Here is a 27,904-nt window from a genome sequence, read left to right as displayed (position 1 = left end):
CCGAAGCTTAAATCCCCTTTGGATTAAACCCATGGCTACTGCCTTCGTAGGTCTTCTGTGAAGGCCTCATTGAGGAACCCATCATTGCTTTCTTCAGAGCACTTACCCTATCCTCCCCTCTTACCAATCATCCCACCCAGTGCAACTGCTGGAGGCTAATCTTGCTGACCTCCTTCCCATCCTGCTCATCCCACCAACCACTGTTTGTTGGACTCTGTCAGGGATCAACAATTGCCACCCATTTCTGCGTTTTCATCCAGAAAGCCCACTTGATGCCTTGATGTCATGATTTTGACTGAAGCTTGACTTACAGGTGGTGGCACCATGCCCTTTACTGAAGCCTGCCCACCTGACCATCCTATACTGAAGCTAATTCTCAGCTTCTGCTAACAATGCCAGCTCCAAACTGAACAGCATGATGCTTGTAGCCATTTGTCAACGGACCCATTTTCTAAGAGCAACACATGTTTCAGTTCAAGGATAAAATTGGTGAGATCACAATTGTGAGTGGGCAGGAAAGTGAAATTGAAGCCCAAGATCAGCCATGATCGTATTGAATGGTGGAGCAGGTTCGGTGGGACATATGGTCTACTTCTGCTAAACACTTTGGCGAAAAAAATAAATTTCTTGCGTTCTTGTGTCTGTCACAATATCTAACTCACAATACTGGTCAAGGTCAGGATCAGCGGGGGTTGGACTGCAGTATATTGATTTCCAAAATAAGTTCGAAAACAGTCAGTGCTTTCTGAAGGATTGATGGTATGGTAAAATTGCATTAAAAAATGCCCATTCTCAGGAGCTCAGTGTGAAAGATAAATCATTATTACAATTTGATTTTGGTAGTAGAATGATTCTTGATTGTCTTTAGGAAGCTGGTTGAATCTTCTGCTTATTAAGAAAAAAGGTCCATCATGCCTCCCTCCCCTACTACCACCACCCCAATGCAGATTCCCAACAAGCAGTTTTCATATTAGCAGTATCATTATTCAGTAGAACAAGACGATTTCATCCACCCCCACTACACCCAGGACTGAGGTGCTAACTGCTGTCAGTGTTTCATATCACTCAGTATAAATCCAATCAACAGTACTCTCAGGTGCAGGTAAATGTATTTAGTCAAGGCAAAGGAATAATAGATTAAGAGGGTATGGGATTGTCACTTTGTAGCTTTAGTAATAGTTGGTTGGGTCAGTGTCTAATATACTTGCATTAATCCATAAAAGACAGATTGTATTTGTATGACTATTTGTGCCTGCTGTTACGACCAGCTGAGAAAAGGGTCTAGGGGTCCCTCTCAGCCTTCACCTGGTCTTACCATAGCAGGTTTTAAATTTAAACACACTGTGTTTTAGCTCCCCCCTTGGTGAATCCTTGTTCACTGCTTTCCAATGATAAGGCAAAGAAACCAGCACAAACAGGCTTTCTTAGGTTTAAAGATGAAAAGTTGAAATTTGTTCAACTTAAACTCTAATTTGGTTGACGCCTACGGATACACAACGCGCCCACGCTAGCATTCATACGCAATGCACACATGCAAATACAGACAGAAAAGAGCAGAAGAAAAATAAAGTGGAAAGGTTTGAGGCAATATCTGAAGAGTTGTTGTTACAGTTCTTCAAGCTCATTGTAGAGTCCTTGATTTTAGGTAGATCTTGCTTTTCGTTGGGACTTAGTATTCTTCTTTATCCTTGTTCACTGTGGGAGACTTTTCTCTCTTGGGGTTCATGTGTCTTCAGTGGATTCAAAGGTTTGTGAGAAAGAGATGGGAGCAGACAGGAGAGATCTTCTCAGTCCAGGAGCAAACAGACTTTCTGCGCAAACTGTTTGCACAAGTTCAAAAAACTCAGGTTGCCCAGCAGGTTAGTCATGTGACTAGCTGGTTTAACCCTGCCCATTTGTGTATTCGGCCATCTTAGCAGTCAACCTGGAATGCGAGCACCCCCACCTTCAATGTCTGGTGATCAAAAGTCCATTGTCGATTGAATGTGTCAGGGAATGGCTGATTTGTCCTTCCAAACACTGTCTGTTAAATGTCTTTTCCAGCCATGGCTGATCTGTTTAACAAGTCCTTTCTTCACTCCAGTAACAGTTTAAAATCAATGTTCATGACAAAATTACTGTGCCTCATTCTTGGCAGGTGGGGACCTAGAATGATAGTGCAATAAAGTAAATTGGCATGTTCTCATTGAAAAGAGAGGTTTGAGAGATGATATGATTTCCGTACATAGAATTCTAAAAGGACAAGATAATGTAGGCCATGAAAAGCTATTTCACCTTGTCCAGGACATTGGAACCAGAGGACACATCCTGTGCTTGAAAGTAGATAAATTCCAAACTAATCTGTGAAAACAATAGATTTGTGGTCAATCTATGGAACAGACTCCCTAGGAAGAAGGTGGAAGCAATTAGTATTGATTCATTCAAAGGCAAATTACAAAATAACATTTTGGGGATGCAGTATATGAGTAATTTGAGACATGAAGGGCTGAATTTAATCCGCCCTTCAGGAGATGGGCTCGGAGGTGCAGAGGGTGGTAGTGTGGGAGGGCTCGTCGCCTTACTGTCGCACTGCGATAAAGCCGGGGGCAGAAAAGGGCGAAGACGGCCTTCCCGTCTAGAGGCCAATTGAGGCCCCTAAGTGCCCAATTGTTGGCTACTTAAGGGCCTCTTCCTGCTGCCGCTGGAATTAAACCAGCAGCGGAGGGGGTTTGTGGGGGGAGGGCGGCTCCGCCACGCAGGGAGGTCACCCAGTAAAATGAGGTGATCTCCTTGTGAGCTTTGGTGAGGAGGGGTAACCTCCTCTGTGAGCAATCTGCGGCCCCTGGCAGCAAAGGTAACCACCACCCCCCCCACCCCACCCCAACGCCCACCCCCTTCCAATCTCTGGGGTCTGCCGGACTGGCCTCGGTGACCTCGCCTCACTTATCTCCTGTGCTGGCTCCAGTGCTGGGCCTGTTCCCAGGCTTCCTATAATACTGGCAATGGCCACCTCTCCCACTGGCACTGCTACAGCTCTTGGAGGTGGGATCCGCGTCCTTGAAGGGATAGGGATCCTGCTGCCAGGTGCTTCAGAGCCATTGAATCACGCTGGCAGTTCCGAAAGTCCGGGGTGGCCCAGCACTGGGGGCCCACCAGCACAACTAAATCCAGCCCAAAATGTTAAGTGTGGGGTTTTTGGAAGGAAAAAGTTGACTTTGGATCTCTGGTGCAAAAAGCTCTCCACCACTGGGGTTTTCCTCGTGCTATTTCTGGATCCATTGTAGACTATGACTTTGTATCATGCCACTACCAGGATTGTGTAAGGCAAACTAAATGAACATTGGCCTTTTATTGTCCAGCAATTCCTCTGTTCCAAAAATAAGTTTTGTCCAATAGCTAGTTCACAAAGACAAGCAGACATTGACTTTTCAAAATTTGCCTGCACCAAAACATTTTGCATATGTTTGAAATTGTGTTAAAATGGCACATTTAATGAGAGATGCCTTGAGTTTACGGCTACAAAATTTGGCTCCTTAGCGCCTGTTTCTTCTGCGCTATGAGTGCCATTTTGCTGCCAAGATAGTGTATGTGGTGCACGCACACACACTTCTGGTGTGAGCTGCTCCAGGTGTCATTTTGGTGAGGGTGTTAGTGCATGCACACACAGCGTCTGCCAGAAGAGTGCAGAGTAGGCAGATCCTAATGTCGTTCATGTGTAACACTGATTTGACACCAGTGCTGTCATTTCGAAGCTCAGTGCTCCGACTAACACCCTCTCTTAACCTCATGCAGTCAACCACGCATTCAGCAGTAGGAAGGACACCCCACCAGCACTATTTAATGGGATCATTAAATCAGAGGCAACACAGAGGACTTCATCCCCTTCACCCACTGTCTTCCAGCAGCTTGTCCTATTCTGTGTCGCCTCTTTTATTCTCCCTGTCATGCTGTAGACCAAGGGAAATGCATACTTCGTCGCCCATGTCTAGGAGCAAGTGGTTTGTGCAGAATCTCTGAAGTCAGGACAAAGTCCTTCAGCACCTTCCACACCAGCAGGAGGCATTTCCACCAAGAATGTTCAGGGAGCAATTTTTCTACTCCGACCTCAGCAACAATGGTGTGTCAGACATCTCTGCTTCACTAAGGACATCCTCACTGAAATCTTCCACCTGCTGCAGATACATCTGCAACCAAACAGCCGGGCATTGCCAGTGACTGTGGAAGATACCATGGCCATGAACTTTCATGCGTCTGGCTGGTTCCAGACTGGGGCACGTGATGTTTGCAACATCTCCCAGTTTGCCAGTGACTGTTGCATAATGGAGACCACTAAAGCACTGTATTCCAAGACAACTGAATACATTACCTTCTCTCTTGCCAGAGAGAAGCAGGCAGAACAAATATGTGTCTTCGCAAGGATGGCAGGATGCTACTGGCTGCGGGCACCTCGCTTCGTAGATGCCGCATGCCAACTCTGAGATGGAACCGCAATGGAAAGGGATTCCACTCCCTCAACATCCAGCTGGTGTGCCACCACATGCAATGTATCATGCAGGTCAATGCCAGTATCCTGGTAGCAGTCATGATGTCTTCATTCTGCAATCGTCCACTGTGCTATCAGCATTTGAGCCACCATGACAATCTGGGTAACAAGGGCTACCCTTTGATAACTTGGCTCACGACTTTGATGTGCTAGGCACGTACATGTGTGCAGCATGCATATAACAAAAGCCATGCTGTCACATGAAATGCAATAAAGTAGACCATCGGGGGTGTTTAAAGAGCACTTCCGCTGCCTGGACTGCTCTTCAAGAGCCCAGCAGTAATCAGCAGAATGTGCATAAAAATTTGTGGTGGTCTGCTGCATGCTGTAGAACCTCGCCATCATAAGGCACAACCATTGCCACCAGCTAGCTATAGGGCAACCAGCTGAGTAGGAGAAAAGGAAGGGATGAGGCAATAAACACAGCCCCTTTTTGGACTTGCTCTCTGTAATTGACTCATCTGACTCCAGTACTAATAAACGCAACCCCAATTCCCCGTTCACCAACAGTTCTACACCTTGCCTTCGCTCTGTTAACTGACCACAACAACATCAAATTGGCCACTATGCAAAAATAAAAGCCACCACAAAATAAACATTCAAGACCAAATTTATACATCAAATCATGCCACGTTGCGTACAAATGTCAACTAATCACCCTTGTGCATTCCCTTTTTGTCCGCCTTCCATGTGCCTTTGCCTGGCCTTGTGCTCCTATGCAGTGCTACCCCAGTGGCTGCTGCATGGATGATGGAAGGCTGCTAACTTTCAGTTGAGGAGACTGCAGATGGCCTTGGAGGATGATCTCGAGCAGCTTTGAGTGTAGGCAGCCTGGCCTCGGACTGCACAATCTTGGCATGAGCAGCAGAAATCAGGGCTGGCTGGCTGACAAGCAACAACAGGGGGACTGGAGGAGTGGCAGTGGTGGGAGGATGAAAGCTGTCATCCTGAGACAGGACAGAAGGCTTGTGCTCCATGGAGCCATTGCCACTCCCCTGGGGCAGTGCCTCAGCATCCCGAGCAATCTATAGGAGAATGGCCATAACACACTGCAAGCTCCTTTGAACACTGGTATTTGCAGCCATGATGGAAGAAGTCTGACCTTACATGGCAGGAAGCTCAGCTTGCAGGAGAGCAGTCTGAGCTTGCATGACTTCAGTCTGAGCTTCCTTGACTTCAGTCTGAGCTTCCTCTGCAACACCCAGACATTGGATGCCTTCTGCTTGTGCTGCAATGGATGCTGAGACATCAGCCATCAGACATTGTTTCATGGTTGGGTCTGCAAGTGTGTTAATGGAGTTGGCCAGTATTTCCACGCTGGAAAGGATGGGCTCCAAGCTCTGAGCAAAGTTGGAGCCAGATTCCTCCATGCTCGTTGACATTGACCACAATGTACCAAGAATTTCATTGTGCATACTCATCAGCCTTCTTCTGCAGCTGGCCCATCAAAGTCTGAATCCTTTGCAGCAGAATTTGTGTGCGACCTCGTACTTTAGACCTGTGTTACCCTGGCACTGGCTGCAAGCTACTTGTGTATGGTGTCCCACCACATGCAGATATGGCAGCCCAGCAATCTGTTCAGACCCTAAAGTATATGCAGTGTCAGTATCTGAGCTGGTGGCTTTGAGTGTAAGAGCAAATGTTGATGTTTCTTCTTCATCACTGTCTTCCTGCTCTTCCACCTCATGGCTTTTCCACCACTGCCTGGTTGGGCTGCAATTCTTGAGTATCTGAAAGGAGAAAGGCACAAGGGTAATGTTGTGGTGACGTGAGAGAGGGGGCTGGGGAAGGTGCGTCCTTACACCATCTGTGGGATAAAGATGACCACCATTCTCTCCATCAGACTCAGGAAATGTAGCCCTGCTTGTCCCCTGCCGGTTAGGTCCTCCTGCCTCTAATTGTGCACCAACTTGTGTTGCAAGAGAGAGGGATATGTTTCGGTGAGAGTGTTTGGATGATGCGGTTGTCATTGTTGAATAACTGGCAGCGTGTGAGGTATGGGTGTGAGGCTTACAGCAGTGTGAAATATGTGAGGGTGAGGTGAAGCTATGAATGTTAGATATCAGTCATGATTTATAGAGATTGTTGGTAGGTGAGTGATGGGGTGTGGTGCTTTGAACAGTATATGAAGCTAGTTGTGCAGTTGGTGGGTTCCAGCATTTGAGGATACATTCACTGACCTTGACCACTCAGCAAAGCACCAAGGCTCCTTAGACAGCACCTTCCAAACCCGCGACCTCTACCAACTAGAAGGACAAGGGCAGCAAATACATGGGAACACCACGACCTGCAAGTTCCCCTTCAAGTCACACACCATCCTGACTTGGAACTATATCGCCGTTCCTTCACTGTCGCTGGATCAAAATCCTGGAACTCCCTTCCTAACAGCACTGTGGGTATACCTACCCCAAATGGACTGCAGCGGTTCAAGAAGGCAGCTCACCACCACCTTCTCAAGGGCAATTATGGATGGGCAATAAATGCTGGCCTGGCCAGTGACGCCTACTTCCCATGAATGAATAAAAAAAAAATGTGAGGCCATTGAATTTTTTGCTGCTCTCCAGGTAGAAAAAGTGTAGGGGTGAAATTAAAAAGGAAATTAGGAAAGCAAAGAGAGGGCATGAAAAAATATTGGCAAGTAAAATCAAGGAAAACCCAATGATTTTATATAAATATATAAAGAGCAAGAGGATAATTAAAGAAAGAGTAGGGCCTATTAGGAACCATAAGAGTAACCTGTATGTGGAGGTGGAGGACATTGGCATGATTCTTAATGAATACTTTGTGTCTGTTTTCACAAAAAAGAGGGATGACACAGACATTGCAATCAGGGAGGAGGAGTGTGTGAAATATTAGATGAAGTTAACATCATGAGAGAGTAAGTATTAAGGGGTTTAATTTATTAGAATGTGGTTAGTTCCCCAGGCCCAGACAAAATGGATCCTAGGCTATTAAGGGAAGCAAGAGAAGAAATAGCAGAGGCTCTGATCATCATTTTCCAATCTTCTCTGGCTACAGGACTGGAGGACAGCTAATGTTGTACCATTGTTTAAAAAGAGAGAAAGGAATAGACCGAGTAATTACAGGCTTGTCAGCTTAACTTTGGTGGTGGGAAAACTATTGGAAAAAAGTCAGAAGGACAGGATAAATCTTCATTTAGAAAGACACAGAGTTGTTAAGGGAAGGTCATGTCTGTCTAATATTATTGAATTTTTTGAGGAGGAGTTTATATGGATTTTAACAAGACTTTTGATAAGGTTCTACATGGCAGACTGGTCACGAAGGTAAAAGCTCATGGGATCTGAGACAAAGTGGCAAGTTGGATCCAAAATTGGGTAATCCAAAAGGGTAATGGTCGATGTTTTTGTGACGGGAAGGCTATTTCTAATGGGGTTCTGCAGGGCTCAGTGGGAATGATTAAGAAGTTTTGCAGATGATACAAAAATTGGCCGTGTGGTTGATAATGAAGAAGATAGCTGTAGACTGCAGTGAGATATCAATGGACTAGTCAGGTGAGCGGAACAATGGCAAATGGATTTCAGTCTGAAGAAGTGTGAAGTCATGCATTTGGGGAAGATTAGCAAGGCAAGGGAATACACAATAAATGGCAGGATACTGTGAAGTGTAGGAGAACAGAGGGACCTTGGAGTGCATGTCCACAGATTCCTGAAGGTGGCTGGACAGGTGGATAAGGTGGTCAAGAAAGCATATGGGATACGTGCCTTTATTAGCCGACGCATCGAATATAAGAGCTGGGAGGTATGTTGGAACTATATAAAACACTAATTAGGCCACAGCTGGAGTACTGTGTGCAGTCTGGTCACCGCACTACAGGAAACATGTGATAGTACTAGACAGGGTACAGAGGAGATTTCCGAGATTGTGCCTGGTCTGGAGAACTTTAGTTATGAGGAAAGATTGGATAGGCTACGGTTCTTTTCTTTGGAACATAGGAGGCTGAGGGGAGACCTAATTGGAGTGTAGAAAATTATGAGAGGTCTAGATAGAGTGGATAGGAAGGCCCTATTCCCCTTGGTTGAGGGGTCCATAACCAGGGGGCATAGAGTTAGGGTAAGAGGTAGGATGTTTAGAGGGGATTTGAGGGGAAATTTTTTCACCCAGATGGGTGGTGGGGATCTGGAACTCACTGCCTGAACAGGTGGTAGAGGCAGAAACTCTCATAACATTTGAAAAGTACTTTCATATGTTCCTGAAGTGCCATAACCTACAAGGTTACAGACCAAGAGTTGGAAAGTGGAATTAGCCTGATGGCTACTTATTGGCCAGCACGCACATGATGGGATGAATGGCCTCCTCCCATGCTGTAAATTTCTATGCGTCTATGATTCAGGTCCTCAGGTCTCAACTCCCTATCAAGGCTATCCAGTCTGACTCAGTGTCTGGAGGGCCTCCTGACTTCTTCTCCACCTCCTGCACCAAGCCTTCAGTGCAGAATCAGAAATGTTTTGTGACTGCTCTTTTCCATGTTATGCCATTATTGAGTGTTTCCTATGTCAAAATCACTTTTAGAACCACTTCTAGCACCTGTTCCAGCCACAATGCACCTTCCCTTTAAGAAGGTACAGGCTGGCTTTAAGTAATGCAGGCTAGCTTTACTTCATGCTAACCTCTCATGATTTTGCACCCCGCTGCTCAGGCGTGCAGCCAGTCTACAGCACGATTAGCTACAAACATCTCTAAATTAGCAGGCAGCATGAAGATTGCGTGCTGACTGCATCGAAAGCAATGGGCATCGGGCAATCCCGCATCGTGATCCCTGCACATGATTTCAGGCCCTGTCCAATTTTGCAGCCTACGTTTCTGGAATATGAAATTCCTTTGTCTGTTAAATTAACATGGACATGAACTCATTCATTTTAAACAGGTTTATCCCTCCAATGAATTAGCATGTGCTAATGATCCAAGAGCCTAATCTCAAGGCAAAAATTATTATTCACATATAGACTGCTGTCAGAACTGAGGAAATAGCAGGCTTCCTCAGCCAACCATTTTTCAAGTGTTGTTTTTAGCTCAAACATTAAAGTTGAACATTATTATTACCAATAATGAAAATGTTAAGAGTAGCTGAATAACTATAATATTAATGCAAATTGGCAAAAGCAAATACATGTTTAAAATATGGTAAATTAAATAATTTAAAACATTGTTCTTCTACTGGACCATCTTCCTTTCCTCCCCATCCTCTTTCCCACCTTCCTCTTTTGCCTTTCCACCTATCTCTTCCTCTTCATAATCCTCTTCAAAACCTACACTGCATCAGTGCTTTTGGTCATTTCCCCTAACTTCTCTACTTTCTGCCTGATGCCTACAGTAGTCCTGTCGAGCACCTTGGAATAATTCCTTACATCAAAGGCACTATTTAAATCTAAGCTGTATCATCTTTCTTTTCTCTTCTAATCCAAACACACTAAAAAAAAACTGATCATTTATGTTGTTTGTGGAACCTTACTGTGTAAAGATTGGCTGCTGCATTTGCCCATCTGATGGAAGTTTAAAAGTAATGCATTGGCTGTAAGGCTCTTTGGCATGTACCAAGGACACAAAATACACCATATAAATGAAAGCTCTTTATTACTTAATCTAATGTAATCTATTCATTCTGACTCTTTGTACTTTAAAAAAAAAATGTTCTCCTGTTGTTACCAGATGTCTTCCTTTGAGCAAATTTTTCCCCTCCCATCCTGAAGGCTTTCATTCTTCATGAGGTACAATTCTATAGGGACTGGGCATATTGTGGTGCCTTGCTAATTCTTCTTGTGGTAATGTGGGCAGTGAATGGTAATAGTATTTATATTTGACCACAGAGACCAACATAATAGGCCCAGTTCTGTACTCACCCAATATCCAGACACGCATACTTTCTAGAAAGAGTCACTAGATGGATGACAGGAATGGGAATCATGGTCAGTTTCCTACTCCTACATATCCTATATTTCCAATTGTAGCAACTCTACTGCCACCCTGGCTGAGACCAGCTGACTCGCATAGGTCAGGAAGTGAACCTTGGATTACAATATATGAGAATAGCAGTGCAATTAAAACCACAATCTGTCAGATATGGAGAAATAAAGCAACTAAACTAAGATAAGTATCATTAAGTAGTTAAAACCTCTCAATCTAACACTGCATGCATATATTTGATGGGTATACACTGTCCACCAGGCCCCACAATAGCTTTATGATCCTGTTCTTCTCCTTTCAGCCACATTTCTCAAGTAAGCATCATTTGGCACCACATACTATCATATTTTTAAACCTTGCTCAATGCCCAGTAAGCCATCTGCTCCCCAGCTGCCGTGCCTTGTACCAGTGATAGCCAGTCTCAAATTGTCAGCAGGTTTACATCTCAGCAGTGTCATAATGGCAGCACTATTAACCTAACCCATCCATCAAGAAATTGACAAAATTGGGTCCAATGCTGGTTTTACATCGTGCTAGATTTTACTCTTCATTGTAGTTTCATCTGATGCTGTAGGATTCCTGCCTGGTGAGGTAGGTTAAGTTTACCCCCATGATATCTCTTCTGTATCACATGATAAGTACTACTGGAGGTAGACCATGCCGGTCAGCATAATTCAACCATCCAGAAAAACAGACCACATCCACCCCACCACCACAATCATTGCATCTGACCATCTCTTAAATGATACAAAGGTGTTACTTTCACTATCTTAACAGAAAATCCATCCGAAGTGTTCTTCACTCAGTGTGGAGAAGGAAATACTTACATCTTTATCAAGTAGGGAGAGTCTTGCAAACACAGCAGCAATAAAGCAACTGAAACTGCCATCACACTTGACCTGTACATGCTGGGCAGTTCCTCTAGAAATTTCACCTTTTGTTTATTTTCTTGTATTCAAATAGATTTTTTTTAACCACAGATTCCAACAAAAGGAGGTGTTCGGTTTAAAATAGCAACAAATGAGTTTATTTGACATGTTGCACACTGGAAGAGTCTCTAAACAGGGCAATGGGTGAAAAATGAGTTCTGTAAAAAATTAAGCATTAAAACTGTAAGCAGCTATACACACACACTTCGAACATTGAGTTATATTTTGACAGCATTACTAATTTTGTGCCACAATGGATTCCTGTTATGTCCAGTCGGTCAAATCACACAGAACTCCCTCTGTTCCATAAAATAACCCAGCTCTGGAATTACTGACTAAGCAGCAAAACCAGAATTTGGTAGCAGTTTACACATATATTTCAGTCTGCAGTTAAGACATTGGGGCCTAAATTCATTAGCACACCTAAACGTCGGCCCTCAACATTATAATTCAGGCGAGCTGCACTGCCCAACTTGCCTGTCAGGACCTAAAAACTTTCAGCTGGCGCTGAGGACCACAGGTAAGTCCGCAAGGCGAGCCGTCAGTGGTCTGCAGTTTTTTGTGGCACTAGGAGGAATGCAAAATTTGAATGACCTCCAGCGGTCCCTCCAGGAGCCAACTGTCAGGCAGCTCAAGATCCAGAAATACCAAGCTGAAGCATGTGATTGATTGAAACTAATTTAGGAGTCCAGGTCTTAAATGGATACAGGAGCCTTTCAGCATTAAAATAAAGATTGCACTAATTTCAGGTGACCACCAGAGCCAACTAAGAAAAAGACCTTGAATAACTTACACCTGTAAACCTGCAGCAACAATGTTGAACAAAGGCACCATTGAATCAAACTGGCCAACACGAAGCAGTGGTTTTTAACTTTTCTGTGTGTGGGATCTCCTATTAGTACTGACATACTTCTGGGAGCACCCAGCAAATACTGATAAACCACCGGGAACCCGCTTCAAATAATGGCACATTCCCTCGGACCCCCCTGGAAATAGTAACACGCTCTGAGAAATCCCCTGCAAATGCTAACACAATTTCAGGGCTCCCTGAAAATACTGATAAACTCTCAGGGGCTCCTGCAAATATTGACACTCCCTAGGATCCCCTTCAAATATTCCAGGGACCCCTTTCAAAGACTAACAACACCTTCGAGAACCTCATTCAAAGACTAACAACACCTTCGAGAACCTCATTCAAATATTGACACCACCCCAAGGATCTCTGGCAAATATGTACACCCCCCCAGGGCTTCTGCAAATACTTAAACATTTCCAGGGACTCCCAACAAATATTGACCCACCAACACCAGGGGTCCCCTGTAAATACTGACACATACTGGCCTTGCTAACGATACCCATATCCCATGAACAATTGTTTTTTTTAAATTCCCTAGGACCCCATGCAGTCCCAAGGATCCCACCCCTGAACAACACTGAACAACCCAAAGGATAACAGTACCATCGTTGAAAAGAACCTTTCTAAAATACACTGACAAACTGAAATAACATACTAGCAAGTCAACAGATAAAAAAAATCGGAACATCAAACTCTTGAAATAACATGTGGAGATGGACGAGAATCTGATGACCGCGTGGACTCCCCGCCTCCGGGATTTACAGATATGAAATCAAAAAACCTATGACACATAGAGGAAATATTCGGAATTATAATAAAATAAATTAGCGATGAGTGTTACAGTTTGTTGCAACCTATGAAACTCTATTTAAGTGAATGAAGAGTATGTGTCCAAAAAAATCTGACATTTGAAACATAATTCTAACGAGTAACTTGGTGGATCTAGTTGAGTACATAGTATATAGACTCGGCTACATTGTATAATTGATGCATCTCATATTATTTCATTGAGAAAACATTGTTACTACACAGTTGCTTGTCCTACTGTATTCAGCCTTTGTACTGCCCTATAATCTTTTTATAAATAAAGTTTCTTTTGCAACGCTGCAGATGAGAGGCTACTAGCAAAAAAGACAATTTGTTTCTTTTTAATTCCTGATAAACCGATGCATTTTTAAAAATCTCACGGCGTGTTTTTAACACAGGCAAAGAATCAGAGCGATGAATTGGTAACGCATTTTGTGGCTGCGGGACTCGGGCAGTTTAGGCTGCATCACATGCCACTGCCCGCAGGTAGACCCCCCTCATATGAAAATATTGTCTGTAATACAGTACCTTCCTAATTCCTGTGCCACTGTGTAGTAATCTTCAAAGGCTATCTCTCTGTGGGATCCATCTATCCAGTAGTCGCAGCTAGTTCCAGACCTGGAGGCTGGCATGATGATCATGGATATCATATATTCTACACTGGTATTTTCTTCCAATCTTATTTGATCTTCCTTTTTTTCTGCATATAAAAGCTGGTCGCCCAATTCTATTTTATTTTTGCAGAACTGTTAATAAGTCAAAGACACGTGCCACATGCAAATTTCTTTAATGCAATGGGCAGCTGGACTGAGCAACTACTTCCCCCGCCCCCCGCCCGTCCAAAATATTATTCTGATTTCAAAAAGCTTTCGAAACATTCACCTGCCGTCTTTTTGACACTGTCGAGGCACTCCGCCCACTCGCCGCTGATTGGTGCATTGACACCCAGTGTAAGACGGGGGCCCTTACCTGGAGCTGGCCAGTGTTTGGTCAGTCCACATGTCAATCGTCGGGTGCTATGGCAACCGGAGCCGGGAGATGATTGACATTTCGAGGTTACCCTGTGTTCTTAAAGCCAAGGAGTTGCAAAACTGCAATTAGTGATTTCTTATGTCAGATTTCACTGAAGGGAAAATATCAGCTTACAGTGCTTATTTTTTTAGAAAGGAAATCTCATTTGCCGCGGGTCTTGATAAAAAATAAGTACAACAGTTGCTCGCTGCTCTTATCCACACAGGAACAGAAGTGATGTAGTTTTGCTGAACGTTATATTGTAAGGTACTGTGAATTATGGGTGTCGTAGTTTGGGTAGAAGGCTGCTCAGGAATTACATACAATATGCCAGGTTATTAATCTCCATTCGAGCCTCCTCCCATTCTTCCTCATCCAACTCTATCAGCATAACATAAAAGCAAAATACTGCGGATGCTGGAAATCTGAAACAAAAACAAGAAGTGCTGGAATCACTCAGCAGGTCTGGCAGCATCTGTGGAAAGAGAAGTAGAGTTAACGTTTCGGGTCAGTGACCCTTCTTCGGAACTGACAAATATTAGAAAAGACACAGATTGTAAGCAAGTGAGGTGGGGGTGGGGCAAGAGATAACAAAGGAGAAGGTGCAGTCCAATCTGCTGAGTGATTCCAGCACTTCTTGTTTTTGTTTCTATCAGCATAACCCTCTATTCCCTTCTCCCTCATATGCTTATCTAGCTTTCCCTTAAATATATCTATACTATTCGCCTCAACTACTCCCTGTGTGGCAGAGCTCCACATTCTCATCACGCTCTGGGTAAAAGTATTTCTTCTGAATTCCCTATTTGATTTTTAGTGACTATCTGTTACAGTGATTTGCTCTTCCCTATAAAAGTGGAAACACAGGGCTGGTGGTAGGGGTGCTGGGAATATGGGGGACGGTGGGGGGGAGCCACATTGAGATGGCTCCCCGAAGCTTTCCCACCGCTGGGGGACTTTCCTGGGGTCGGCTGGTAACTGGATCAGCTGCTACACGGAGGTGGGCAGCTAATTCAGGTGGTTACGATCCCAATTAGGGGCGATTTTGTGGCGTCGACGGAACTTTCACACCAGCGGAGCAGCCCCCTGCTGCCTACGGAGACCGCCATCCTCGTTGGAGGCAGCCGCCCTGTGACAGGCTGGAGGGAGGGTCTTTGGAGTCAGAGGCTCCATGCCCCAATGACGAGGTGGCATGAATGAAAGTCCACAATCGCTGCTGCGTCCGATCCTGCCGAGAGGTAGTCCCTCTATCCTGATGTCCCTGCCGTCTTCGGGAGCTTTCAGCCCTTCTGTGTTGGCCAGTGAGGGCACTTGCATGTTAAGGTGCCCTAGCAGTCCCCGACCTGCCTCAGCAGTGCCCACCTCTCTCTCGCGGAAGCTGCTGGGGCTCTAAAGTTGCCACCCCTCTGATTGGACCTGCAGCATCGGGAGCGCGCAGACCACGAGAGCTGAGTTGGTCAAGTAGGAGGCCGCCTCCTGGATGATTGCTGCGCCGGTCTCGCTGATATCAGGTTGCCAAAGTGGGAAAATCTCTGTGTTTACTCAACCAAAACCCTTCATAATTTTAAAGATCCCTATTAGGTCACCCTTCTGCCTTCTCATTTCAAAAGGAGAAACCTGGTTAATCATCTTTACATACAAAATGCTTCATTTATAGGCAGAATTCAAAAATACAAGAAAACAGGGGTTTCTAGCATGTAATTGTTGTTGCACATATGCTTTGATACCACAGTATCTGTACTGCTGTTCAAATAAAGCGTGGGGTAATAAGCCTGTGGGCGTACTAGCTAAGTAACAGTGAGATTTGCTGGGAGTCTGGAGGCTGAAATCACTGTGCATTTGGCGTGATAATTACAGAATATAACCACGCCTGTTATGTCAACCTGCAGCAATGATTATTCTTGACTTGAATGTCAGTTAGGGTTTTTGTAACTCAGTATTGATAATAAGAAAGGACTTTATTATGGTTTAAAAACAGCAATGTTAGCATTTTTGCCTTTTTTTCCTCACAAACTGTATTTACAGTGTTCTGCCTGGAGCAAACTGCTTCAAACCAGTTGTCTAATTTGAAATATTGCCAAGCACTCTTAAGGGAACATCTCTAAATTGCATACTCAAACTGATGTGAAAAACCATTACTCATTGAATTCCTTCTATGACTGCTACGTGCTGTAGGATATTGTGTGTTTTATAGATAAAAAATTCCAAATGATCATCTAAACTTACTAGGACACACGTTTTCGTTTGAATTGGCTGGCTTGTTTCTTATTAACGGTGCCTTCTTTTGGAGGGAAGGGGTAGCGCTTGTAGTTCTAGTGGCCTGGAACAACAGAGATGACTTGTTATGGTGATATCCAAGTCGTGGGCAGCACAGCATATTATTTGTTCTTTAAATTGCAACTTAGATTGTCTAGGCTTAATCTTATTTATGAATAGTGTCCTCCCAGTGGGCTGTTTGATATTCTCCTGCTGGCATATGTTTGTTATATCATCCATATTCTGATGGAAGAGACACTGAGCAAAGGCTCACACTCTGGCCAAAATGGCAAAAATGCTAACATTACTGTCTTTAAATTTTAATGAAGTCATTTCTTATTATCAACACTGGATTACAAAAATACCCTAACTGAAATTCAAATCAAGATTAATAATCAGGGAAATTTCTCATTGCCATTCCAATGTACCACTAAGATTTATTATAAATGATAAGCCAACCTAACAAGAGGTGGGTTAGTCAGTCATAACTATGGTCACAAAGTGGAAAATGTCACAACAGAGCCACTTTGGAATATCTGATAACACACAAAGATGCTGAAACTGATTATGGCCCAGGAAATTATCCTGTACAATACCACAAGATAACTCTATCCAGACCAATGCTGTACCACAATAAACCACCAATGTAACTGCAAGAAGGATAAAAATAGTGTTACGGTCAGGTGAGGAGGAGGGTGGGGGGGGCGGGGGTGGTCCCAGTCGCCCCTCTTCCCTTCTTCTTATCTGACCGCAACAGGGTTTATTCCTTTTTTTTAAAAACAGTGCTTACCACCTCTGTGAGTGTTTTACCTTTTACCTTTACTGTGATTGTGAAAGAACCAATTGGACAGGTTTTCTTGAGTTTAAACAAGAAAGAGGTAAGTTTATTATACTTAACAATCTAACCCCGATTTAAAAATGATAAAAGAAATACGCTACACATTCACACGCACATTCACTCGAGAATCACGTACCCACAAATAGAATACAGAGGGAAAAATAGATTTGGTGAAAACTAGATTTGGTTGCATTAAAGTCCAGAATAAATGGAACTTAAATACACAGTCTGTGAAGTGGATGATTTGGTAGTCTTCCAGCTGAAGCTGTATTCTTGAAGTCCTTGGCTGGTAAAAGTGCACTTTGTGGTTGGCCTGCTTTGCTCAGGGTTTTCTTGGAGGCAGTATTGTCGTTGGCTCTCTTCCCCTGGTCTCTGGCTGTAGCAGTCTGTAGGCTGGGAGGATCCACAGTCACAAATGGTTTTCAACCTGATGTTTTCTGGAGAGAGAGAGAGCGAGAGAAAGGGAAGCACGCAGACTTCTGCTGCTCTGAGTTACTGCCTGTCTCTTCTGAGTGTAACAAATCTCCCAGTTTTTTCTGGGATGGACAGACGGTCACATGGTTCTCTCAATCCTCTTTTTTTTAATGAGGTCCAAAGTCTAAAACCCAAAAGCTCTCTCAGGTGGTGTTATCAGTGTTCAACCCCTGGAGGGACATCTCCACTTATGACTTAGAATGTCCCACTAACGAGGATGATCTGGATAATCTACTCAGTTTGTCAAAGTGTTGTTCTGGCTGGGCTTCTTGTTAGACTTTTGTCTCCAGTTCAATCTCCTGATATTTCAGATGCAAACTGCCATGGCCATCTTGGCTGCTAGTCTTTTTAAAAAAAAAATATCTGTAAGATTTTCTCCATCAAAAGTCTAATATAAGTTTCCAATCAATGAAATTAATATTTCTCATTTGGCATATATGGTTTTCTTGACAATAGATTTTATAACACATTATCACAGCATTTGAGCACAGGGACTGCTGTTTCGTAGACAAATACCATTCTCTATCAGCAATATTCCACAGCAATAGGATAAATGGCTAGTTAATCTATTTTTCAGTAGCAACAGTGGATCTTTCCTGGTTTTTCCCACCCAAGGCCAAAAAGAATTTCCCTTGAAGTGCATTAGTATCGCTATAATAATAGTTTTGGGAAGGATCTGTAGCTTCTGGAGCTAAAGAGGATCCATTTCAGGTAAAAGTGTGCAACTGCATAACTGGGACAGAACGGTGATGCCCAAATAAGAATTTTGTTATTTGTACCCTTGAGTCATTTTCGAAATTCACTTGGTCAACAGGGTTTCTCATTAACAGAGAGTCAGCCTTAGGGTGAAGATGTGTTAAGCACATCATTGATATTAGCCCTTTTCTTCAAAACGTTCCCTCATTCACAGATATTTAAGATCAGACCAAAATGAATTTGAGTTTCTGAGGCTGTAATCACAATTACAAGGATGAATAATAAAATTGATCCCTTGCATAAACTGGGAAAGCAGAGTTCATGTTAGCAACACCCGACAAGGACTTAGGATTGTGGGCGGCACAGTGGCGCAGTGGTTAGCACCGCAGCCTCACAGCTCCAGCGACCCGGGTTCAATTCTGGGTACTGCCTGCGTGGAGTTTGCAAGTTCTCCCTGTGTCTGCGTGGGTTTTCTCCGGGTGCTCCGGTTTCCTCCCACAAGCCAAAGACTTGCAGGTTGATAGGTAAATTGGCCATTATAAATTGCCCCTAGTATAGGTAGGTGGTAGGGAAATATAGGGACAGGTGGGGATGTGGTAGGAATATGGGATTAGTGTAGGATTAGTATAGATGGGTGGTTGATGGTCGGCACAGACTCGGTGGACCGAAGGGCCTGTTTCAGTGCTGTATCTCTAAACTAAACTAAAACTAAACATTACCTACCGATTAGGATTTCCATTGTCCAATAAACTGTGAACATTTGGATGGATAAAATTCTTGTGGTCAGTCCTGTTGCAAATAAATTGGAAAAATTCATTTTGTACTGGAACAACATGCGATTGAAAGTGAGAAAAGGTGATTTGGTCTATCAAACCAGCTTCATTCTACATTCACATATGAATATTCTATTATGGATTTCTCCTTCCCTACCCCCACCACATCCCCCACCCCTCACCCTCACCCCGGCTACCTAAACCATCACGACTTGATCCCCTACCTTAACTAACATTACCCTCCCTCCACTGCCTCTCCTCAAAAAAGCAGGGCTATTAAAAACTCTAACCTACAAATACCCCTACTCAATAGTAGTCAGTCAGCTAACTGACCCTGAATCCTTGTATCAGCTACTCTCTCTGGGACTCTGTTCCATGTGTCTAATATCCTGAGGGAAAAATATATTTTTTTCTAGTCACTAACTTGTGGACTAATGAGGGAAATTATTGATTGAAAGGAGTTCACTCCCAACTGTTGCAGAGCATGTGCTGTTCATGTCTTAGTCTTGGGGACAAGGGAGTCTGCTGATAAAACTCTCCTGTACAGAGGCAATTACTGCCTAATCAGAGAAAATGAGTGGTGAAAAATAACAAATAGCTCTGTGGTGTAGAAGAGAGCTCTTCAGTGTGGCAGGAAAGAGCTTCAATGAGCAGATACAGCAGGCGAGCAGAGAAAGAAGCAGCAGAAAGTGGGAGGTGGTCTGATAAATATACTGGCAAGCTGATGAGTTTTCTCTGTTTCATCTCAACCATAACTTTATCTTGGCCAGTTCTCTGGTGGAACTTTTTATCTTTGCATTGTGTTTTCTGTTTTTAGTCAGTGTAAAACGTTGCTGCTCAATTACCTTAAGTGAGTGAATCTTCTCAGTGTTGCATTGCTAGATTCCCAAAATGAACAAGCTTATCTCAACTGCATCTTCCCACTCCATCACTCAATCCCTTCTTGAACTCATTGTGAAATGATTGAGAAAAATGATCCAGCACACCATCCTCTCAACTTCATTCACACTGCTACACAAAGTTAATCTATCAGTAGCCTCACGCTTTTTATACGCTGAACATTTGGAACCAAATTGTTGAATTCTATGTCATTAAAAGAGGCACAGAGTTTTAGAGCAAGACTGCGTATTCAAGTGCTAAAATAGTGCATAACATGTAACTGCAAAAAATCTGTGACAGTTTCAGGTATTTCCATTCAGATTATGAAAGCAGCCTCAAAATAATGAAACTTGCTAGAAAGGAGCGAGACTTGCCGAGCCTGGAATGATACATTTTGAACAACAACTCATAGAACCTGGGAGATAATTTCACAGGTTGCCAGCAGGGACATGCCTGCCAGGGCCTAGGCCACAAGTGCTTGATGCATCTAATGCATCAACCCAAAACTAGGTTCAATTCTTTAGAATGTCCTCGCAGTGCTGGGTCAGTTTTTAAGCCAGTAGAGTCTCCGTGCTTAACCATAATAACAGCGCATTCCAATTTCACTCAAACCCACTCACTAATATGTGTCTAGTATACTGACAGTTTCTGACTCATGTCAATGAGAGGGGGTGTGTAGCAAACTCCCACTGCTGGTACAGATTCAATCTACTTCCGCTTCTGTAAATCACTGCCAGCCTAGTACATAGCTGACATTATTTTGTTGTAACCTATCAAGAAATTCATCAAAAGCTCACTGCTGCTAATTAGTGCTTTACAGTGTTGTGAAATGAAGCAACTGATCTTCATTTCTCAAAGCAGTGGCACAGGAATTCATGCTGTGACACCATCCAGCGGGCAGGACTGGAGGTAGGGGGGCTGGAGGATGGGTGGGTGGTGAATCCACATTCATTCAATGTGGCAAGTGCCACTGACAAGACTTTTTATGCTTTTCATGACAATGTTGAGCATTGAGCACGAAGAGAGGTTTTGGGCCCTGTACAATATTACATACTTAAATTCTCACTGTATTTAAATATATTAAAATATAACAAATAAAAAGCCTGTGCTTGGCAGGGCTGGTCCCTTGTGTTTTTTTTAAGCTTTCCTCAATATTCCCTTGCTCCTATAACCTACAAGCTTTCAAAACCCAAGAAAGAAGAACGACTTGCGTTTATATAGCACCTTTCACAATCTCAAGACTTCTCAAATTGGCCAGGACATTGGGGAGAACTCCCCTGCATGTCTTCAAAATAGCGCCATGGGATTTTTTACATCCAGCTGAGAGACAGTATGACAGCGCCTCTGACAGTGCAGCACTCCCTTACTGGTGTGTCAGCGCAGGTTTTGTGCTCAGGTTCCTGGATTGGGACTTGAACCCACAATCTTCTGACTCAAAAACAAAAATGCTACCCACTGAGCAATGGCTGACATCTTCTGGTCAACTAATCACTTCTTCCCGATTTATTTCTCTTGGTCCTTGAATTACCTTTCTCAACTAATGTAAAATAAAGGGCTTTTATAAAATAAAGGTGAAGAAGCAGGATTTTAACCCTGGCACTCAATTGGCTCAATAAAATCTTGCTATCTCCAACAAGTTAATATTTAACTCAATATAAAGTAAATAATCCACTTTGCACCATAGAATAAAATCAGTTTTTAGTTTTGTGACACAAGTTTTTCACTGACATTAGACTGACCTAGATATGGAAAGAAATCTTTCAGACTTAATTCCCTGCTTTCTTGTGTTCCTTTGTGAGATTGTTGTTTGATTTGTAGTAAATTCAATTTAAAAAAACATAGGAATTATACAGGGTCAGGAAAGACCATTGCAGTTCATCTGGTTGACCCCAGAGTTCATAAGTACTGTCCTTATAATTCCCATCAATTGCTTGAAAACTGCCTGACTTTACCTGCACTAGCTTCCCAAACAATCTGTTCTACACAGTCAACACTCTCTGGGTGAAGTAATTAAACCGTTCACTTTCCCTTTTGCTCCTGGTGACAAGTTTGTGGTTATGTCAATTTAGCAAGATTCAGTTCATCTATATCCCTCGTTGGCATGAGACTGTGGTTGGGTTGCTGTGGAAATTGGTATAATTGAAATGCCAGTTACTTGCCAATTTGACGGCTGAAGTGAGTCAACTTAGGTAAGGAGCAATGGACTACAAGATACAGCTAGGAAATTAGGTGAGGTTCAAGTTTGAATTGGTGGACAGGAGAGGAAAACTTACACTGCCCTCTTCTGGTCAGAGGAGAAATAGTTGAGATGAAAACAAGATTGAGATTATGAATGAAAGAATAGAATTGAGAACATCATAGGAAGTAATATACAAGAAAAGGCCATGCAGCCCACATATCCCATTCTGTCATTTAAATCAATTTCAGGGGCTGCTGAGAGATTTTTCATATCCCTTCAAGCTCGTCTCCAAGTAATTCTCATTTCCATAGTGAACCTGTGATGCGGCTGGGTGAAGAGGGGTGGAGGGGGAAAGTTTGTATGGAGTGTAAATACTAGCATAGACCTATTAGGTCGAATTGCCTGTTTCTGTGCTGTAAATACTTTGTAACTTTGCACTCATCAAGTTGAAGGATGTTAACATTAGAGAAGGAAATACACTCCACTTCAGATAACAAATGGCAGTATCACATCCTCCCACATCAGATATGGTTAGATGCTTTCCAGTATCTCAACCCCAAGTTTAGAAGAGATAAATGGGCTGAATTGGCTTTTCTTATTGATAACTTCTTATGATATTCTCATTGAATGTACTGTCAGTTGTGCCTTCCATTCATTCCAATGATTTCTCCTTTATCCAACAGAGGGTAGCCTACATTTTCTTCTGAAGTTCAACATTCAAATTTAAACCCAATAAGCACAAACTACCCACATGCATATCCAGATTTTGCTGTCAATGTAACAGTGAGACGAATGGTACTCACTGTCATTTATATGCAAATAGCATAGATGCGCGGTTAAACGCAAATATCCAAAAGTTGCTATCAAAGCTGCGCCATTTGGAGTTAACTTCATGAAAATGGCATCTCGTTGTCTGCCTCAGCATTGAAATGCATTGAATGGTGTGACGGTGCGGTATTTGTGCGGTAAATACAAACTGAACTTGACACAGAAAGCTAAGTCTTGTCATTTCAAGTCTAAGAATCTGTTTAATGATGTGTAAGTTTTAATTACTCTCTGACACTGAAAATTAACTATTACAAATGTGGAATCTCATTCTTTCAGATTTTAATTGTTGGAGATTTAAAAAATTTAAAGTGTTTTTTAACTTTTCCTTTCTGTTTCTTATTTCTCTCTCTTGTAATTCAGTCTCTCTTTCTCTCTTTTTATTTCTCTTTCTGTACTTGATTTGCCATTGAATTCACCCATGCTAATTTACACTTCATTCTCAGTCCATGTGATTTTTTTTCACAATCCGTCAATCTGATTAGTTTAAAAGATACACAGCTTGCTCTATTCACTCAAGTTCTAGATGCCCTACTTCCCCCACCGTAATGCTATCAGCTCGCACTTTCAGCAAATTGTTACGCAAAAAATTTAAAAACCCTAAATGCGTAAGTCTAACTAATGGCAGATACCATTAGGTACCATGCCATCGCAAAACCTGGGCCATTATCTCGCCAAATATTGCAGTCAATTACTGCTTACCTGCATTGACAAGCATCATACTTCAGGCTACTGTTTGAAACCTTTCAACACAGTACTTTACCACACTATCAATTTGTCTTTGCAGTGTCCATCTATAAATGAATATTCTATCAAACTTTAACATATCAAAATGATTAAAGGAGAGAAAAAAACCAATTATTTAATGTTGGTGTCTTCCAACCTGGAGCCAGGAATTATAAAGCATCTGCAAAATTCCCGTATCAACAGCAATTGACCTCTAATTGGCCTCAGGCTGTGTGCTTACAGCAGATAGGTCATAAAATGACATATGGCTCCACCTGAGCAGCAGAATAATACATTGGGGTATACATTCGCTGGCAGGGGTAGGGAGTTATTGGGGCAGGGTGGGTAGCTCAGAATGGGTGACAGTGACTCAACTGCCCTATTTACTTCTCTACCCAAAACTAATTTATGTCCCATTCTGTTTCATGAAACTGTACCTTATAAAACAGCGCATCCTCTGGCACACCTTGAGCAACATCATGGTAGGCGCACTATCTCTGGGCTGGCCCATGAGCACCAACTTGTTCGGAAAAGGATGTTCTCAGCTCCATTAGTGAACAAATCCTAAATTTTAACACTAAGATCCGTTAGTATCTGCAGTTTGAAATATTCACAAATTAAGGACGCATGGACTGAAACTTTATATGTGGCCTGTGGGGCTCAGCTGATAGCACTCTTGTCTCTGAGTTAGAAGGTTCAAACTCTACTCTAGGACTTAAGTCTGCAATCTTGGTTGACACAGAGCAGAACTGAGGGAGTGCTGCATTCTCAGAGTGCTATCTTTTCAAAGATACATCAAAGCGAAACCTAATCTGCCCATTCCTTCTGATGCTGGCAGCATGCAAACTTCGTGCTGCCTGCTCATTTACGTGATTGCAGAGTGCAGCCAACACTGAGTGCACTGTTGGGTGGCTGCAAATCTGAGTAGGGGTTGCAAAATTGTGAGAGGCTAGCATGAGTTCAAGTGAGCCTGCACATCACCCAAACACATTGCAACATACTCAGTGACACACTTCGCTGTGTCTTGCAGGACAAAGTGGTCCATAACAGGTGACAGCAGAAGCTAACTTGTCAGGGGTGGTGGTGGGGGGGGGGGGTGCGGAATGGTGGGGGTTGGTGTAGGCATGGATCTCCATGGAGGAGACAGTGCTGGGGATAGTTGTACAAGCTGCAGATGTTGTAACCATGCATCTCTTGCTATCATCCTCCATCCCTCACCCCAACCCTCTCCTTGTGGATTTATGCTTTCAGAAAAGGAAGAACTGCCAGCCGGAAAGGCAATGGTTCCTGAGGCTGAAGGCCTAGAGGGAGAGCAGACTGAGGAGGAAGAATCACTGTCACTCAATCTGACACACATAGACACCGGCTCGGACGCTGGCACCGCACATACTTGAGATGGTAGTATTGGGATGGGATGTGGTGAGTCACCGGGTCCGAGTGACCTGCAACCAGGGCAGGAGGAAAGAGTAGCACAGGTGTCAGCTTGCCAGAGGGTGACAGAAAACCCAGATGAGGACTTCAATTCGGTGACATACAGGAAAAGGCTGATGGGTGCACACACAGAAATGCTTGGCGCATTGGCGGACCTGTTGGAGAACCTGTCGTCACGCTCAAGGGCCATGGAGGAGTCCAGTTCCAACTTGGCACAAGGCTTTGCACAGAGCCTGGAACCCATCCTTTCAAGCGTAGAAGTGGTGGCCAATTCCACGAGAACACTTGTGGACTCAACTATGATGCAGCGTCGGAGCATTGAGCTTTTATTCCAGCACAAGTAGAAACCACCCAATGTCTGAGTGCTGCAGTGGAAGCTCAGACTGAAGTCATGCACTTTCAGCTTGTTGCCATGCAAGCGCAGCTTGCTGTCATCATAGCTACGGTTACCAGTGCTCAAAGGGGCTTGCAGGGTCTCACAGCTGTCCAGCATTTTATGCTGCAAAAATGACTAGGATTGCTCAAGCGCGCCCCTGTGGGAGTGGGAGTGGCTCCGTGGAGCAGGAACCTGCTGTCCTCTCTCTGGCTCACAGCATTTGCCCTCCTACCACTGCGATTCCACTTGTGCCCTTGCTGTGTCTGTCAGTCAACCAACCCAGACTGCTGCCACTCATGCTGAGTTGGTTCATTCTGAAGCTTCTGGATCCAGAGCTGCTCGAAGTCATTCTGCAAGGACATCTGCAGTCTCCCCCACTGAAACTCAGCAGCCTTCCACCAGCCATGCTGCAACCACTGGGATAGCACCATTTAGGATCACTTGGCCAGGCAAAGCAACATGGAAGACAGACACTAAAGGAATGCAGAAGGGTGATTAGTTGACTTTTGTATGGCATATTGGATGGTTTGTTTGATAAAGTTGGTTTGGAATGTTTTTTGTGGTGGTTTTTATTTCAGCATCGCTGCCAACAAAGCACTGTGAATGGTCAGTAACAGAGGGAAGGTAAGGTGTAACCGTTGTTGAATTGGGGAATTGTGTTGACTGGTACCGCAATTGGACGAGCCCATCACAGACAACCTGACCGGAAAGGGAATGTGTTAATTGCCTTCTCCTTTCCTTCTCCTCCTCCTCTTCCTTCTCCTCAGTTGCTCGCCATATATCTGCTGGCAAGGCCTTCATGATGAGGTTGTGCAGGATGCAGCAGATCATGGTGAATTGTGAAACACACCCAGGCAAGTACTGCAGGGTTCTTCTAGAGTGGTCCAGACAGTGTAAGCATTGCTTGAGTACCCCAACGGTCTGCTCAATGACATTTCATGTGCAACATGGCTCTAGTTATACGCATGCTGCTCATGTATGCTGGGATTGTGCACTGGAGTCATGAGCCAGGTGGTCAGTGGATAGCCCTTGACAACCAGTAGTCACCCTCTGGTTTAACGTGCTGGCTCAAATACTGATGGTACAGCAGACTGGCACAGAATAAAGGCATCATGACTGCTGTCAGGATGCTGGGCATTCACCTCTATGATGTGCTGAGCACGGTTGCACCAATTGCACATGCAGCGAGTAGAACCTTTAGGGGTTGCTGTACATCTCTGCATTTAGATACGGCGCCTGCAAAACTACATGTGCGCAGTCAATGGTACCCTGCACCATGGAGAAGACCGCTATGCCAGTGAAGCCTTGTGCATGTCCTACCTGCTTCAATCCCCTCCGTTTGCAGCAGCGAACAGTGAACTGTGAGATGTTAGTGATGTCGCCTGCTCCAGCCTGGGAGCATCCCAATGTGACAAGCTCATGGTCACAGTCACCTTTACAACCACGGACAGCGTCGTCCCAGCTGCAGGTTTGCCTACTGCAGATGGCAGATTTCAGTGAGCACCTCCTTTGTAAAACAGAGACATTGCACACACTGTTTCTCGCTGAGGTTCAGGTAAGAGAATTGTACCCTGAAGACCCTGAGTGAGAGCCCTGTCCCCCTTCCCTTCCTCTGCAACCAGCTTGTCCCCCTGTGTTGCCTTTGCTTAATCTGTCTGTCATGCTGCAGGCCAAAGTGGATGGTAACTACAGCACCTATGACTGACAGCAAATGATCTGAGCAGAACTTTTGAAGTGAGAGCCAAGGCCTTCACCACTTGCAACATCACTCCCGTTAGATTTTAACAACATTAAATAAGAGTACAAACAGTCAAACATTTCTACTAACTCAGCAACAGTCAGTAGAAATCAAACAACAACTAACCTGAAAATAATTGATGATCTTTTAAATAGTGCTGGTGGGGGTTCCTTTCTGCTGCTGAACACATGTTCACATGTGTGAGGTTAAGAGAGGGCATTAGCTAAAGCACTGAGGTCAAAAATGGCAGCGTTACAGACAGATCAGCATTAGATGTTGACTGACTTCACAATCTGCCTACTCTGCCTACTTCAGGTGCATACAAGGCACAAGTCAGCAGTGTGATGGAATACTCTCCGCTTGCCTGGACGGGTGCAGCTCCAACAACACTCTAGAAGCTCAACACCATCCAGCTAAAAGCAGCCCGCTTGATTGGTACCCTATCCAGCACGTTTAGTTTAGTTTAGTTTAGTTTAGTGATACAGCACTGAAACAGGCCCTTCGGCCCACCGAGTCTGTGCCGACCATCAACCACCCATTTACACTAATCCTCCACTAATCCCATATTCCTACCACATCCCCACCTGTCCCTATATTTCCCTACCACCTACCTATACTAGGGGCAATTTATAATGGCCAATTTACCTACCAACCTGCAAGTCTTTTGGC

The 27,904-nt window shown here is 43.8% G+C and overlaps 1 protein-coding gene across 2 annotated transcripts in view; it reads right to left on the bottom strand.

Annotated features, from left to right (window-relative positions):
- The window catches only part of LOC137351354 (calcium/calmodulin-dependent protein kinase type IV-like), a 146,192-nt gene extending 132,341 nt beyond the window's left edge, over positions 1-13,851 (bottom strand). The window contains exons 1-2 of one of the 2 annotated variants that reach the window (XM_068015798.1): positions 13,565-13,851; positions 2,275-2,340 (exon numbers count right to left, since the gene is read on the bottom strand). In XM_068015798.1, the coding sequence (XP_067871899.1) occupies positions 2,275-2,340; positions 13,565-13,686 (188 nt within the window). In that variant the 5' untranslated portion in view covers positions 13,687-13,851. The remainder of the gene's footprint in view (positions 1-2,274; positions 2,341-13,564) is intronic. The other variant, XM_068015799.1, reaches the window with a different exon arrangement.
- Between the last annotated feature and the right edge of the window lie 14,053 nt (positions 13,852-27,904).

This window comes from Heterodontus francisci, chromosome 36, assembly GCF_036365525.1.
Source record: "Heterodontus francisci isolate sHetFra1 chromosome 36, sHetFra1.hap1, whole genome shotgun sequence".
In the NCBI taxonomy this organism is placed as follows: domain Eukaryota; kingdom Metazoa; phylum Chordata; class Chondrichthyes; order Heterodontiformes; family Heterodontidae; genus Heterodontus; species Heterodontus francisci.
Note: the sequence above shows the minus strand (reverse complement) of the source record. Positions and strands in the feature narration are given on the sequence as shown.